At 33.7% G+C, this 17,016-nt stretch overlaps 2 protein-coding genes across 2 annotated transcripts; both read right to left on the reverse strand.

Annotated features, from left to right (window-relative positions):
- Nucleotides 1–22: 22 nt before the first annotated feature.
- Nucleotides 23–2,222, reverse strand: LOC108224531 (AAA-ATPase At5g57480). The gene has a single exon (XM_017399180.2). The coding sequence runs from the start codon at nucleotides 2,046–2,048 to the stop codon at nucleotides 522–524; it is 1,527 nt and encodes a 508-aa protein (XP_017254669.1). The 5' UTR covers nucleotides 2,049–2,222; the 3' UTR covers nucleotides 23–521.
- Nucleotides 2,223–5,553: 3,331 nt separating this feature from the next.
- On the reverse strand, nucleotides 5,554–11,399 carry LOC108224911 (mitochondrial outer membrane protein porin 4). Its single transcript, XM_017399671.2, has 7 exons — nucleotides 11,176–11,399; nucleotides 9,720–9,800; nucleotides 9,203–9,270; nucleotides 7,900–8,010; nucleotides 7,628–7,714; nucleotides 6,983–7,191; nucleotides 5,554–6,137 (listed from the first exon to the last, which is right to left on the reverse strand). The coding sequence occupies exons 2-7, from the start codon at nucleotides 9,766–9,768 to the stop codon at nucleotides 5,831–5,833; spliced, it is 831 nt and encodes a 276-aa protein (XP_017255160.1). The 5' UTR covers nucleotides 9,769–9,800; nucleotides 11,176–11,399; the 3' UTR covers nucleotides 5,554–5,830.
- Between the last annotated feature and the right edge of the window lie 5,617 nt (nucleotides 11,400–17,016).

A 17,016-nucleotide genomic window follows, 5' to 3' on the forward strand; every position in this document is an offset into this window, starting at 1 on the left:
AAAGAAAGACAAAAACAAGAAATACAGTTCCGAAAAGAAATGTTATGCCACAATAATTGAACATTGGTTGGTGCACATCAATTCTTGGTCTGCTCCAATATTCCACAATTTTTCAAATCACCAAGTATCCTCCACCCCCATGTGATTTCTAAACAGCTAACAACTCTAAACAAACAAAATTCCAGTGCCATTATCAGATTGATGTTCCAAACACTTCACAATATCATGTGCATTTCGCACCAGTCATCTTAATCCTTTCCTATAAACATGTACACGACTCGATGGATTAGCTTATAAGTAACTTATAAGTTGAAAAATGTAAGTGTCGGAAGTCGGACGGGTTATTTTATCAGATTATGTAGTGCTGGCTTAGGTAGTCAGAAATTCGGATAATTATGTAAAAAAATAAAATTATGCCTTGTCCCTTACAAATCTCCCCTTCTCAATCTCTGTATCCCCACCACATTGTCTTTTAATTTAGAAGAAACAAAAGACTTAAAACAAAGAGTGAGTTTTCAGTATCAAATTATCTTCTCATCACTAAACTCTTCTTCTCTTTGTTCTTGTTTCCCAAATTTCTTGAACATCTCATCATCTTCAAAGCCATTAGTCTCCAATGCCCTCTTCTCCTGCTCCTCTTCATTGATCACATTCCCTTTCTCCTTCTTCTCGGCCCTCGTTCGCAACGCCTCGAGTAATTCCCAGACAGCTCTCTCTTTGTCCCTCCTGTTCTTGATCAGAAGCTCACTAATATCAGCTGGTGTCATCTCGGCCTTGTCAATGACTTGCTTCAACTGCTCCATCAGATCTTCGTCAATGTCACCCTCGTCGTACTCCAAGTAGTTCTTGAAAAGTATTTTTAACGAATCGAACGAACAATAACTCATGAATATATGCATATCCATTCTTCCACTCCTCAGCAATGCCGGATCAAGTTTCTCTATATGATTAGTAGTAAACACAAAGATCCTCTCACTTCCGCAGCACGACCATAATCCATCCGTGAAATTTAATAAACCCGATAAAGTGATCGAATTAACACTCTCCTCCCCCGCAGCACCCCTCATTTCCGTTGTCAGGAGCCCTTCAGGGCTTCTGACAGCGGAACTAGTACTATTATTACTTTTCTTCCTATTCGTCAAATTTATCGAACAATCGATATCTTCGATAACGATTATCGACTTGGAACTAGTCTTCATCAACAACTTCCTCAACTCGGAATTCGTGTGCACTTCCGTCAACTCCAAATCATAAATATCGTAACCTAGATGATTCGCCATTGCGGCGATCATACTAGATTTTCCCGTACCAGGAGGACCGTACAACAAATATCCGCGCTTCCAAGCGCGGCCGGTCCTCCTGTAAAACTCCTGCCCGTCCGCAAAATCTTTTAAATCCGACATGATTTGGACCTTTTTAGAAGGATCCATAGCGAGTGTGTCGAAAGTACTAGGATGCTTAAACGGCACGGATTCCCACGGATGCCCACGCGCATCAAGAGATCCTCCTCGGGAATTGGTGTACAACAACCTATCTTGGTTCAATCTCCTTATTTCATTAGCCCTCTCCATGATAAAATTCAAATAAGAATCCAATATTACCGCTTTATTCTTCTTGTTGATGCGCAGAGTGAACCCGCGTTTCTCCTCTGGAAGAGGCCTCCACGAGAAAGACTGCGATTGTCTCTGCGTGACGACGTGCTCCCATATGACTTGTACGCCATTATACGTGTCGATGAGGCGGTCATTATTGGTCAAACCGAATGTTATCGCCGAAGAGTTGAGGCCGCGCGTGAGGCTCAGACGGTTGCCGGTGATGGAGGCGGAGCTGGAGAGGTAGAGCTGGACGGCGTTGTAGAGCTCGTTGGTGTTGACGCCGTCAATCTCCGTGATGTCGTAGTAGCAGTAAGAGGAGGCCCAGTGGAAGATGCGTTGGAAGATTTTGACGGAAGCGAAACGGAGCTCTGGTGGGAAAACTGTGTGAATTATGCTCTGGCAGAAAGCCCATACTCCCATCAGTGAAGCTAGAGAGGTCCAGAACTCCTTCATTTCTCGTATCCGGTTTCGATTTCGGTTTATAAGTTTATAAGTCTGATAAGAAATAACCGTTTTTCTTGTAGCGTGATTCCGTGTTTTGGTTCCGGAGGAAATAGGGAGATGGAAATGTGGAGGGTATGGATGAGGAAATAGAAGAAGGGGTTTGGGACTATATGATAGTAATAGGATGTGGTTTTATAGATAGAACTTGTTCTTTTTTTGACTACGTTACTACATGACAACATGTATTCATGACCGACCTCTCGTTATAGAAAAAAGATGTCGAAATATATGAATTAAAGTATTTTATTTGTTTCGTATATTACATTTTTGACGGCTGCCTCTGCATTTGTGCTTGTGCAGGAGTAGGAAAACATTTTGAACACGGATTAATTATTATTATGTTTAAAATAGAAAAGAAAAGAACATATTATATTACTCTTTCTTTTTTTATTCAAGGCGGTTCAGACATGTGAGGATGAAGAAAATGCAATACTATCTCTATCTATGCATATGTTATGTTTTTAGTATTTATGCAATTTTATATATATTTTGGAATTCGAATGAGTAGTTAAATATATATAAAAAAATATTTGGCAGCATCTTTCGCTTTCACAGAGAAGCTGGTCAAGTCATTGGCTTGATAATGGACTGCAGGTGATATGTAATGCCATGTGTTTGAACAATGTTAAATGCTCAATACTCATAATTTAACCGTGTTTAAACACTGAATTGTTTGTTCCAGATTATCTGTCTTGTTCGATTTTTTGTGATACATGACCATTGACCGGTATCCAGTGAAACTATTTCATAAGAGTTCCTATCGACTGGTATCCCTATTTCATAAGAGTTCCTTATCTTCCGGAGCTCACAAAATGAAGGAGTTACATCATATCGAAATGAATATCATCCTAAATAATTGAATTTTTTTTGACATAACCCAAAAAAAGGAGTTATGGATAGATCAAAGGGCATAAATAGAGTACAATTGTGAATAGGGGGTAAAAGAAGCAAGGGAAAGCAGAAAAAGATTGGGTGGGGTGGGAAGATTGGCTGGCTATGACTTGTGAGATACAATAAGTACATGGAGAACAGCAGAGAGAAAAGAGGTAACTGACAAATCTCATTTTTGGCTCAATTTTAAAAAAATCATTCATATTCTATTATCATGACCATGGGGTCTCCAGCTCCAGTTCTTCTCCTGTCTGCTTCTTTGTTTATTTCTTCTAGTGGAGCACTTGGCTTCTTCTCTACCTAGCTTCTTCATCTCCAAGGCCTTCTCTCTTCTTGGTTTATTTTGATTCTCTAGCCTAGCTAGCCTTTGCCTTTGCCTAGCCAGCTTGCCTTGTATCTGTCTAGGTACTTGCACTGTCATGCATTGCATGCCATACTCACTTGGTATATATCTCGAAAGCCCAAATCCGGGTTAGAATCGGATAAAAACATGTGTCTGAGTATTTAAATTTACGTATTTAAAAAAGTCCATAAATATATCTCGAACTCGTGTGTGTGTCTGAGTATTTAAATTTACAGATATGATTGTTACTGAAAATATTATGGGAAGGTTGATGCAGATCAGTGGAGTATCAAATAAATACATATATAGGGAGTTTAGAAGAATGAAGCATTAAGAAGATGTAGTGGATCTCACTAACTATTTCATATTTATCTGAATTTATATACTCCCACCGCACAATCAAATTTGGATTATGTGCATCTGCTCATATATCTGCCTGGACTCTAGAACAATGTTTTGGATAAAATCTTAATTATAATCAAGTTGGCTGATGATAAGATTAGGTTTATGGGCTGATGTGTTATTAAACAGTCCATTAGCAGGCCGCATGCAGGATCAATATTCAATATCAAAGATAAAGTATTGCTCTGTCCCTTCCAGTACATTAGTATTTTAATTCCTTGTATTATATTCAAGCCTCTTTAATAATATATACAAATTTATAAAAGAGACGAAATAGTTGTCAATTATCTATACGACTGTTTTAAGCGCGGATAGAGTGACGTGATCCTTATTCAATAAAGGGAGATCCGTTTTACAAAGCTTAAAACTGAGACAAGGGGATGAATTACAATATTGAACTAAATAATGAGATCATTTGGTTGAGAGAATCTTCTGACACTGCAAAATGGCCTGGAGTAAATTGCAGTGTACTAAGTACTAACCAGGCTCCAGGTATCATTTCTTAGTCTGAATAATGCCTTGCCAAGATAGCATGTGATTTTTCACTACTGACTTGTTGCTGTCAAATTCAGAGGTCTCTACAGAACTTACCTACCCTCAGGAATACTGGCAAAACCTGGAACAAAGTTTTGAGAACCTCAAGATTCAAAATTCGAGATTATATAGTTAATTAAGTTGGAATTAAGAATATTACGTATATTTTAGACTCTTTCCACCCTTGAGTAATGTCAAAACATACATTGGATTTTGCTCTCTTTCCACCCTTCAGTACCATCGAAAACACACTTTGGTCTAGTAAGACAGCATGTGGAAAGATTGCACGTTTGATTTCTCCACATTTACAAGTCAGAATTTTTGGGGGAAAAAGCTAAAAAGAAGCACCTTTTTGCATTTTTTTTAAAGTCGGAAAAAGGAAATCAAACCGCCCTTGCATAATTCTAAAAGATACTAATGGATTTTGAAAAGTGAATGTAAAGGCAGACAAGAATGCACATGTTTTTTAGCTTTAAGATTGGGGTTTGTTAATCACTTAAAAATTGTTAGCATTACAAAATTTATTCCAAATCTGGATCTTAAATGACACGTGTCATCACCTAATTGAAAATTATTCGAATGATTATGCCCTTGATAACACAAATTAAAACATGTCTGATTAACAAGCCACGATGCTTACAATTCATAAATCGGTTTGGGGCATGCCTACTGTGTGGCATCTGGTTTGGTTAGCATCGCACATGTTGGAAATCACAGAATGGCAAAAAGGACCCCAGTGAGCCAGGAAAGCCACTGCTGTGAAGCAATCTGCAAACCCCTTGAAACAGAAAACTCAGAAGCAAGTAAATTGAGTAGTACAAAGATTATGTCAGATTTGTGGCATTCCACAAAGCATGCATCAACTGCTTCAATCATAGAGGGGTTTCACAAGCATTCAGATGCTCAGTCCCTTTCTTACTACTGTGCACAGAGATGCCAACCTGTAAAAATTATTTTCTATCTGGCTTTTTAACACATATTGACATTTTTTCGAGATAGCCAGTTTAATCAGGAAATACAGAAATGAGTATTCCCCCAACAGCCTCACCCCCTAAACATTTAGGAATCCCTCGATTTTATAGTGGCTGGAATTATTTGTAAAACCCTGCTACCTCAAAATTTCAAGGATGGTAACGGACTATAGAACGTAAAGTTTAAGTATGTTAGCTGATGAAACATGGAACTTTCACATTCACTTGTATTCTGTATTTGCGTTAGGGAAAACATCTGGCGCTCATACTGCTCAGAAACTCATACTTCGAAGTGAGTATCAAAACCAATCACTAATCCAAAACCAAAAAGGGTTGTGTTATGCAAGGCATTCGGAACTGAGTTCCAGTACAATATTTCTTTTAATCCGCATATACATGTTCGTAACTGCCAGACTATAAAAATTATAGTAAAGAATGAGTGTAGTATTCCAAATACTAAGGTTACAAATCGTGAAACATGTCTAAAATTTGATTTCCCAAATTGATTTGGCATGATGTAAACACCCACACTTGTCAGGGTGAAAAAATTGTTAAAACTGGAAGAACCAGATATATATTACCAATTCCTTTTACGGCTTGAGCGCAAGGGCAATGCCCATTTTTGGGGTTGCATTTACAGCCTTGGTATCATGCTCGGCTGAAAGAGTTATGAGAGACTTCGGCCTCCATTCTCGTTGGCATAGCATCGCAACCTTTCCATCATTGGAAAATCTTGCTTTTACCATAGTCAAAGGATCAACCGTATGGCTGCTCCCGAAGATAAATTTGTTTTCATAGGAATTAAAGCTATGAATCATCTCCGCCGCAAGCTCAGTTCCACTCGAGGAACTCACAGACTGAACATAAGATGCCTTCAGTGTTTGTCCTTTATCCAGCCTATAAAATTAGATCAAGAATCATCAAGCATTGCCACATTAAGAAGTTTAACAAAGCTCTGTTGATTTACAGCTAAGATTTAAAAATTAAAGTCTTTAACAACTGATTCCCTGTTATTTACAAAGAAGATGGTCTACAGATTCAGCTCAAAAACCAAAAACCTAACCCCACCACACATGAATCATTTCATATATTACAAAAGAAAGTACTGTTGGCCCGAAGAGGTCTAAACAGGACACAGCTAGCATGTCACAAGATGAAACATAAAACAATAAACATAGAATAATTTTGAAGAACATAGAGCATCCACGGCCTTTCACAAGGGATAGGTTATTATTACCAATTGCACTTGGATGTGAACATGAAAGTAACCCGTGCCTATTCACCAAAAACAATGGTAATATCTTAATAATTCTCAGTTGTGGTCCCAAGTATTCATTTAAGGTACATTTTAATTGAATTTACTAAAACCGTGTGAAAAGGCCTTTTAGATAACATAGGTTAAATTCAATTGGACAAAATAGGTTAATTCCCTTGATTGGATGTTTCATTCTGGTTCAGACAAATAAGAGTTTCATCAGCCAATGAATACCAGGTCCATAGTTCATAAACCTAAACATTCATTTTTTCCCTAATACTATTTAAAGAAAAGCAACAGAAAATTGGATCCCCTAAACCATAATGGTAACTGACTATGCCCAGCTGCTGCAAGTGTTTATTACCACAGGTATATGTAGTCTGCTTCTATCCAAATTAGTCATTTGTAAATTAATTTTATATCGCACATGGATAAAGCAGAACCTAAAATTATACAAAAATATCATATAAAATTTGTAAATACGTACAGTGTTAATGCTGCAGAAAAATCTTGTGTGGTAAAACTTATCCCAGCATTGTACTTCGTAAAAGAAGAAGATGCAGTATCAAGTCCAACTTCACCACCAAGAGCTAGACCTTTGTCACCAATCACTGCAGAAAGTTCCAACAAAGGGGATGGATTCAGGCCAATACTGGAACAGATGGCGGCACGGTGATGCAGGTAGTGCACATCCAGCTAACAAAAAAAGAATATTAAAACATGTTAGCATCTTTTCAAGTGGGATCTTTTAATTGAAAACAACAAACTCTCTTCAGAATTTAATATATACTTTTCCTGTTCTCTTTTACATTTGCTATCTATTTGAAGACACTATAACATTTAAATATGCACCATTCTCCTTTCATTCCTTTTTCTATCTATCATATCCATGCTATATATTTTAATGCCTACAACAATCATTGCAGAATCTGAAAGGGAAGCGGTAGTGATCATACATTGTACATTAAGATCAAGCTAAACAAAAGCGATCCTATAAACTTATTAGTTATGTTCAGGTAGACTAAAAAAATATATAAAGAGGTATATATGTGATACCATTTGACCAGAGAGGTTCCAATTCCAAATATTAAAAAAAAATGTTAAAATGATCGTCCATAACGTGCATACTAACCTTTCCAGACTTGTGATCAGGAATGTCAAAGCTACACACTGCATTCATACAGGGCAACACATCATTGATGGTTACTTTTGTGGAGATCTGTAAAACAATGAAGCTCATATAGGTAAAAAATATACCCTGAGCTTATATAGAACAAATGGCAATATACACAATTACTGAAGCAAATAAGTCACTGGTGCACACTGCACACAGCCTACAAAAGCAGTACATACAAATCTGTATTAAAATTTACTTTTATACTTGAGAACAAATTTCTTCCTTACATTAGAAGAAGTATTGACTTTCACATTTACTGTGGTATTCCCAGTCTTATACTCTGTACTTATGTCACCGACAAAAAATTCATTAATCTTTGATCCCGTAGCCACAAGTCCCTGCAAAGATCAAAGTAATAAAAAAAATTAAATTATAAATATAACGAACATATATGAAACCACAACTACTAAATCCAAATGATTCACTTTAGAGTTTGCAGCATTTAATCAAAAAGGAGGTAAAAACTATTTGTGGATTACTCATATATCAGTTGAAAAAAATTAAGTGACAAAGAAAAACTCAAATTGGTTCACATTTATAACTAATATAAAACCAAAGAGTCAGTTGGTCAGCTCTCATGTCAACACCATGTTGTGTGGAATCTGACTTCTGCATCTAGAAGTCTCTCTTTTCTCTTTTATCGGACTCTAGCGTCCAATATATACTCAATTCAATTTGTTTTTCCAATGCCATGCCCAGTCAAATTCAGGTAAACTCGACTAATATGTTCTCTTTTGTTAATATTGAGAACTAAATATAAACATCACAGTGCTTACAAAAAAAAGTTACATAATCCAAATTATTAATGTAATATATGATGACTAGGATGACTGTCATAAATAATACTACCTCCTTCCCAGAATTTGTGAACCTTTGACCATTTTTCAGTGTAGGTGTATAAAAGATACTTATTTATGATTTTTATCCATATTACTTTAATTTGTATAAAAAAAAACTACCATACACAGAACAAATCAAAAATTGTCTTAAAAGTGCCTCCAACATATCTAAGGCTCGTGTAGACTAGGGCAGACAGAGTGCCAATCAACAACTTTTAGCGATAACACCATGTAAAAGTAGATTTAATAATGATAGATAAATGATATATCCGGCCCTTCAAGGATATCAAGATATGCCTATTACAAAAGGCATGTACACTTGTATAGTGCTGAATAAAAAAAACTTCACTAGGACATTAACACTTGATAGAGTTTAAATCAATCAAACAACTTAAACCAACTATTGTGATTCTTTTTGCATAGCATTTTTAGTTTGTTAATACAAGTCCAGTTGCTAGCATGAACTTAAACAAAAGCAAAAACTACACCACCAATTATATGCCTAACTCTCTTCACCTGACCTTGGTCTAGTGGGAGCTCATAACAGTAGAATTTGTAGAATCCAGATGACAACAAAGATAGGTAAAAGTATCCAGAAATTAAGCCTCAACAACTACCACAATGTACAGCTGATAAGAATAATAGAAAGCCAAAGGGAGAAACCAACAAAACAACCAAAACAGGAACTTACCATTCCAGTAGAACTTGGGAGAGACAATACAAATTTGTGATCATAGTTGTAATCTTTCGTCAAGAGGTCTGCACAAAAGCAAGCAATTCTCTACATCAACCGACTTGGTAGTTCCACATTTGTAGCTAATAAAAACAATATAATACGCAGGACATGTTTGACATTGTTTTTACACAGGACTACTTCACTACAATACAATGCTGATAAATAAAAAGTTTCACCGATAAATAGTTAAATACAGATACTAAAGTGTTTGACCACACAGTAGGTATTATCCAGTGTTCACAAAAATTAAATTAAAAACAAAAAGTTGTTGTGAGAGAAACAGAAGAAATACAATTACCTGGTTAAACATTATAACAAGCAACTAGTCCTAAGATACAGAACATTGTATAGGTATAATTATATTGCACAGATAAACAACTACAAAAATAACAATACAGAAAGGATAAGTTAATTTGTGCTCAGGAAACAAAGACCTAGCAAACAACAAACAGAAGTATGACTTCAAAATTACCTTTTGCACGCTTGCCAATATATGAATAGGGTGCAGGACCATTTCCCATCTTGATTGGAGCGATGGCACCAAACTCACAACCTGATGAGCCACATTCCAGATAACAAATGCAAGTTACAAAATCTCAATAAAATTTTAAGTAACTATATTAAAGGAATTCTTCTAAAAACCCAATATATATAAATTAGATAGACAAAGAATGGTGTAAAAGGGATAATGGCAATGGAATCAAAAGTTATTTGTTTATGAAAAAACCTTCAGATAGAAAGTGTATGAGCAATCTCTCTAGATCACCGGAAAAGCATCTAATTAAGAAAAAATAATTCTCAATTTCTAACCAAACGAATATGCAGTGATAACAATTGCAATCAGCTTGCACTTAAAGCCTTATCACCTTTGAGCTATAGCATACAAGTACAAAGGATTGAGTCTAAGATATATATGACCTGAAGTGCAAATGGGGGTTAAATCTACAACACTCGCTAGTAACTACCCATGATGCATGCTAAAATCATTTCATGGTGTAAATCACATATATCACAAAACATAAGCAGCTAAATATATAATGCAAATGTTCATCTGACAAAGCTGAAAATACTACATACTAAACACAAAAAACAAACTAAAATGAGATAACAAATACTAAAATAATGTGTGTGTGCGCGCGCGCAGGGGGAGGGGGGGGGGGGGTTATTTAGCTGATTAAAAAATTAAATCCGAACCAGTTACCAGCAATTACCCGTGATCTCAATTACAATCTAGACAAATTTCCTAAAATTGCTCGTTTGCATTAACGATTCATTAGAAAACCCCCTTTATGTTCCTGCACTCTTCCGCTTTCTCTGCACTCATTAATCTACACAAGGCATAAATTACTTCCGCCGTTACTAGAAGTACTCACGCATAAAGTTTTTTACACTATCGTGAATCACAAATACCTCCAAATGCACACTAAAAAAAAATCATCATTGCCTAAAATCACAATCTAGACAAATTTCCTAAAATTGCTCGTTTACATCAGCGATTCATTGAGAAAACTCCTTCACTTCTTTTCTATATTCCCTCAACTCTTCAACTTCCTCTCCACTCAATCTACACAAGGCATAAATTACTCGCGCATAAAGTTTTTCATAAATCACAAATACCTCCAAATGCACAATCGAAAAAATCTCGCCAGACTGTCTGAAAACCTAAAACTACACCAACAAAACTAGCAACAATATATATATATATATATATATATATATATATATATATTCAGTGAAATGGACACATATACATAACGAATTAACATGAAGCTTGTGTGCGCGAGTATTTAAAATTTCATAAACGGCTGTAAAAACTTACAAATAGCAGTAGCTATAACACATTAAAAAACTAGTAGACAGCACAAACATATGATCAATTATAGGTTTATAATCGAGATAAAAAACAATAATAATATATCGAATCTTACGGAGAAAAATTGAAATCGGCGAAGATCCTGATGGGGCTCTTCTGCCGATTCAGGAACGCCGCGAGTTGAGTGTGTGTGTGTGTGTTTTAGGGACGTGGAGAGATTTGATTTGATTTGATTTGATTTGGAGGGGAGGGGCTGAACAAATTTGCAGCGGTGAGAATGTGTAATATCTGTGCGCCTTGCCTGGCTGTACCTAGGTTGAATCGGGACTTATTCTATTTGACTTTTTTGCCCTCGGTGTTTTATGAAAATTAGGGGTAAAATCACGCGCTCGGGCGGGATAAATGATTTTTATTGAAAACAAATTTTGGCAGTCTGTTTTGAATGATTATTGACAGAATTTTCATATGAATAAATTATCTTATGTTTCATTTAGTAGCAAGTGACATTTTGTGACAAAAAAAAAAAATTGCGTGACAATTATATGGACAATATAATTTCAGAAAAATTCAAATATTTATAATAAGTCGAATAATATTTTAGTTCAAATTTTTTTTATGTCGTAATAATTCAGGACATGTTTAATCAGCTTCAAACTCCAACTCCAACGATGTGTCTCATGTCCATTATATATTTAATATTTTATTATCAAATATTTTTTCCATAATTAGAAAATAATATAAAATAGAGAGAAAGAAAATGTGCAGTACTTTATTAAAATATTTCAACCACATTCACAAAACTCGGTTGCATATATAGTTGTTGGTTGTTGTCAATTTGCGAATTTAATATCCGTATTTTTGTAAAAAATTCAAAAAATAATATTCTTACAATTTTTATAAAAAATTACAATATTTTAGCAAAAAACTTTGTAGATTTGGGTATTTGTGAAAAACACCTACTTTTTTCTGAAAGTTTTTTTTTTATATTTCAAAACTTTTCAAGAATAATATTTTAATAATGTAAAATATGACAGTGATTCAGGTGAGAACGTGTTGTTTAAGAGAACAGTGAGAACAATTATTCTCCACTTCTAGAAAAATTATTTTGAAAAGTTCCAATTTTTGAATATTATATTGTTCTGCTGCATCAGAAAGTGATGGGACCCCTTAACTATTTAAGGAAAGTTTTGTAATTTAAAAAATGGATGGGATAGCCAAATAAGGAAACTGTAAAGAATCTGGTGGAATGGAGGGAGTATTACACCCGCTACTTTCCTCCGCTATCTCAAATCATTAAGGGTCTGTTTGGGATTGCTGTTTAAAATTGCTGTTGCTGTGAGTAAAAGTGCTGTTTAAAAAAGTGTTGTTCATAAAAGCTGAGACTGTTTGGTAAATTTGATTTCAAATGTGTTGTTCAAGTAAAAACTAAAAATAAACTGTTTGGTAATTTTTTTGTTAAATTGCTGTTTGAAGTTATAGTTATAATTAAAATAATATTTTATTCATTATTTTATAGACAAAATATTGAACAACAAATTATAGTTATATAAAATAAGAAACTAAAAAATTAATTAAGATAAAATTTAAGTTTTCACAAAGAAAAAAAATGATAAAAATTAAGTCAAACTAAAACACTATAGGATTATCTTTACAAAAAAAACACAATAAGATTACGAGTCAAAGTCCAACTAAAACACCAGAGGAGTAATGGAGAATGAAGATGCATGATGCTTCCTTTATCTTAATGAAAAAGATATTTGTTGTTGTTTACTATATATTATTACAATAAAAATATTTTATAGGTGTACTGCAAGTTTTATTAACATCTGCAATTTATTAATACTGCTTTTTTTAAAAAAAAATAACTAATTTTTTTATAATGTATCAGGTTTTTAAAAGAATATATGTTATTAATATATATATATATATATATATATATATATATATATATATATATTTAATTTGTAATAATATATATTTCATAAATTCATTTATAAGTTATTAAAGTCAATCTCTTCATTAAACTAAAAAAATATAAAGTAAGTAATGATATACAAATCATATTTTAAATATAAAATTATGTAGGAATAACTATTAAAATTTATGATTAAAAACTATATTCTATTTGCAAAACTATATAATTAAAGTGAAATATTTTCAAAAGTAACTTATCATTTATTTTTTATATTCAAATATAAAATAAAATAATTTTTAATATTACGTAATTTTAAATGCTTAACGGACAATAATAATCCAGATTAGAATAAAAAAAAATATTTCATAAGTGTGTACTATTTGTTTTGTTGTTTTGTTTTAATAACAAAAACAATTGCATGTGCTAGGGTTTGATGACAGGACTTGTAATAGCGGCGAGCAACAGCTGCTTTTGTGAAAAACAGGGGTATACATGCTTTCTGTAAAAGCTGCTTTTAGACAAAAGAAAAAGCTGTTTTGGACGTTACCAAACAACTTTGTACCAGCTTATTGACAAAAAACTGCTGTTGTGGTTGACAACTACAACCCCAAACAGGCACTAAATATTGATAGGTCCCACCACTTTACCCACTTTTCATCTAACTTTACTCACTTTTTATACATTGTCTGTCCCCCTCCAATGTAAAGAATTGAGGGGGACAGAGGGAGTACATAATTAAGAAATTTGTGGATTTAATTTTGTCTCATTCGTAAAATTTAATTCGATTACGCCATTACGGTATTATAAGTCCATTAAAGTAGATAGCTGTGATTGAACTTAAATCATTACATTAAACGGCTAATTTGGCGAAGGTCTAGATCAATGTTGACTAGTATAATTCCCTTCCATTTCGATTTGGCGAAGGTCTAGATCAATGACAGTTGACTAGTATAATTCCCTTCCACTTCGGATGCTCCAGCCTCCAGCCCAGTGCTACGTGGGAACACCACCCGGATGATCACAGCGCTAGTTTTTTATAGAAACGAATGAAATTCCGAAATATAACAAACTATATGCTAAAATATTTTATTAAATAAAATACCAAATGAATTTTTTTTACTTACTTTTGTCCATGAATAAAAACTTCTTTATCATGTAATTGCGATGTTTGGCCAGTTGGGTCCTCAGCTGACTAATTATAACTGTACACACCAACATGTGATTAATGAAAAAGACGATATAATCATGATTTGTAGAGAGTATACTTGATCAAAATTTGACCACTTCAATGGCTTGCTGCAGACATATCTTATATGATACTTAATTCATAAGTTTTAACTACAGGTTCTCTTCGTCCCCACGTAAATCTCTCATGAACATTCCCTGAAGCTTCTCCGTACAGTACATCTCGCAAGCTATATATTCATCACATCCACATCTCATACATTCAATTTACTATTGAGGTACTCCACGATTACTACTACCGTACAACAAAATCGAGTTTCGAGCACGACACATATTCGAGTATCGCAAAGCAACAAGCAACAAGATGTTACAGAAGCTGAGGAACGCGGTGAAGAAGGTGCAGGTTTTACTAAATATTAACCTAAATATATGGAGAATCGCTTCGATCTTGAGTAATAATGCTTCGTTACCAAGAAGGCAAAAAACACTTAGCTTCAACGACAGGCCAGGGTTAAGAGCATGCACGGATGATTTTAGCTCAACTTTTTCCAGTAATGACGAAATTCGTCAACTATCTGGTTCTTTTTCTTCTTCCTCTCCTTCTCCGTCTTCTTCGCGTTCTTCGACGAGTAGTCGAAGAATCGAAAGGACTACGAGTTGTCCGTCTGAGGACGATATCGACAACAGAGCCGAGTTGTTCATAAACAATTTTAGACGGAGGCTTCTTATGGAAAGACAGGCTTCTTTGCAGTTGCGGTATATGAGAGGGAATAGTTTCAATCAAAATTTAGTTTACGCTTCTCCTTGATTAATGATCGACGAAGATAATAATGATGGAGTGTTCTGCGTTTTATGAGATCAGAATTTTCATCGCCATTTGCACATGTCAGCAAATTTCAAATTTTTTTTTGTTCTTTTTGTGGTTTAGCTTGCAATGAAAGTCAAATGCAGCGTACGATTCTTTGATGATTGTATTTTTTATTATTGTATAGAAGAAGAGTAATCGATTTGGATTGTGCCCAGTCGTCCTCTTTTTTTTTTTTCTTAGGATCAACCTTTTTTTTCCATCTGTTTTGTATCATGTTAGGTTTGGAATTCTTATTACCGACGAGAGAGTCAGATTTATGGGGGTGAATAAAGATTATCACAAGGTTTGTTTATGTAGAAATTATTTTTTGAACTTGACAAATAAAAATCATTTTCCCATTAGCAGATCATAAATTTTTACTGATCATGTAAGATAGTATTCTCTCGGTCCCTTATTACTTTTCTTGTTTCCGTTTGACACGTTTGCCTATACATACTTTTGATCCTTAATATCATTAATTTCGTATTAATCTTAAATATAAAAACTTTATTAAAGTACTTGTGAATGCGAATCCAACAAGATCACTCACGACTATATTTTGTCATATAGATTAGACGTAAATTAGTAATTAGTCTCATGTTATGAACAGTTCCAACATATCAAACGAGAAAAGAATAAAGAAACGGAGGGAGTAATATATTATGTTTATTTTATGTAATAAAATTCACCCAACTAAATTAAATTTTATTTTAAGTCTAAAGTTTTAAAATATAAATAATCAATTTTAAAACATATATATTTCCAATTGTTAAAATATTTAAGTGCAATCCCGCTTTACACATCATTTTCGAACCCGTTTTTATAAAATATACTCACATCGGTGAGTGCGGCCTTCTTATAAAATGATGGAGAACGTAAATAAAACTGGCTGCTTCATTGAGCCTCGCAAGTCGCAAGTCGTATGTATCTCATTTGCATCCTCACAATTTCAACAACTGTTTTATCACCCATTTGTCGAAGTTGTTTGAAGAGAATTTTTTTTAATTTAATTATATTTTGTTTTGGTCACAAGTGAAGGAAGCAAATTATTTTCACTTTTTCTTTAATAACGAAGATCTAGCAAATTGTTAAATACCCTCACTTTTGCGTCTTTACTAAGTCCCACATTCGGATTTTATCATAAAAAAACAAGAATATCTTTCCAGCCCAACAATAAGGTTCATGGTTTCAAACATCTACAGTCAAGGAGCCCAGCCCAGCCTCCTGTTCTTTTAAAACATTTTCATTTGAATTAATATATTTCTAAAATTTCTTTATATAATAGACATTATATTTTTAATTAATTAATATATTATATATTAATTTTTTTCATTATTTTTGTTTCAGTTTTTTAATACAATAATTTTAATTGTATTTAATTTTTTGAAAAATATAATCAGATACTCCCCCGTCCCTCCCATTTCTTTACACTTTTGTTTTTTGGATGTCCCATCCAATTCTTTACATTTCAAAACTTACCAAAAGTAGTCAATGGATCCCACCACTTCTCCACTTTTCTTTTCTTTTCACACTACTTTTACACTACTATTTTCTTTTTATACATTAAAAATCAATGAGTCCCACCACTTTACCCACTTTTCTTCCTCTTTTCAACAAATTTATACATATTTCTTAACCTCCGTGCCCAACCCATTCGATAAGAAATGGGAGGGACGGAGGGAGTATCAAATATTATTAGGATATATATTTTTGAATTTTATATCTAATTTTAAATATATAAAAATTAATTTTGATTTTTATTGTAAATAAAAACAAAAATTTATAATATAAATAAAATATTAGATAAAAATATTCCTTATACATTTATATAAACTATGTGTTAAAAATATGATTGTAAAAATCAGAAATCAGAACTACTCAATCGATTCAGGATTTGTTAAAAAATTATAAAATATATTTTTGATATATCCGAGAATTTTAATTAAATAAGAATGTAATCGAAAATTTTATTTTCAAATAATTAATAAGTAATTTTTGAATAAATTATT

This window comes from Daucus carota, chromosome 6 (assembly GCF_001625215.2).
Source record: "Daucus carota subsp. sativus chromosome 6, DH1 v3.0, whole genome shotgun sequence".
NCBI classification, from domain to species: Eukaryota; Viridiplantae; Streptophyta; class Magnoliopsida; order Apiales; family Apiaceae; genus Daucus; species Daucus carota.

Excerpts from the sequence above, each read along its gene's own strand:
- LOC108224911 (XM_017399671.2), bottom strand. The coding sequence starts at position 9,768 with ATGGGAAATGGTCCTGCACCCTATTCATATATTGGCAAGCGTGCAAAA. Across the intron at positions 8,011-9,202 it reads TCCCAAGTTCTACTGGAATG|GGACTTGTGGCTACGGGATC; the intron begins GTAAGTTCCTGT and ends TGATCTTTGCAG. Across the intron at positions 7,192-7,627 it reads CTGATCACAAGTCTGGAAAG|CTGGATGTGCACTACCTGCA; the intron begins GTTAGTATGCAC and ends TTTTTTTGTTAG.
- LOC108224531 (XM_017399180.2), bottom strand. The coding sequence starts at position 2,048 with ATGAAGGAGTTCTGGACCTCTCTAGCTTCACTGATGGGAGTATGGGCT.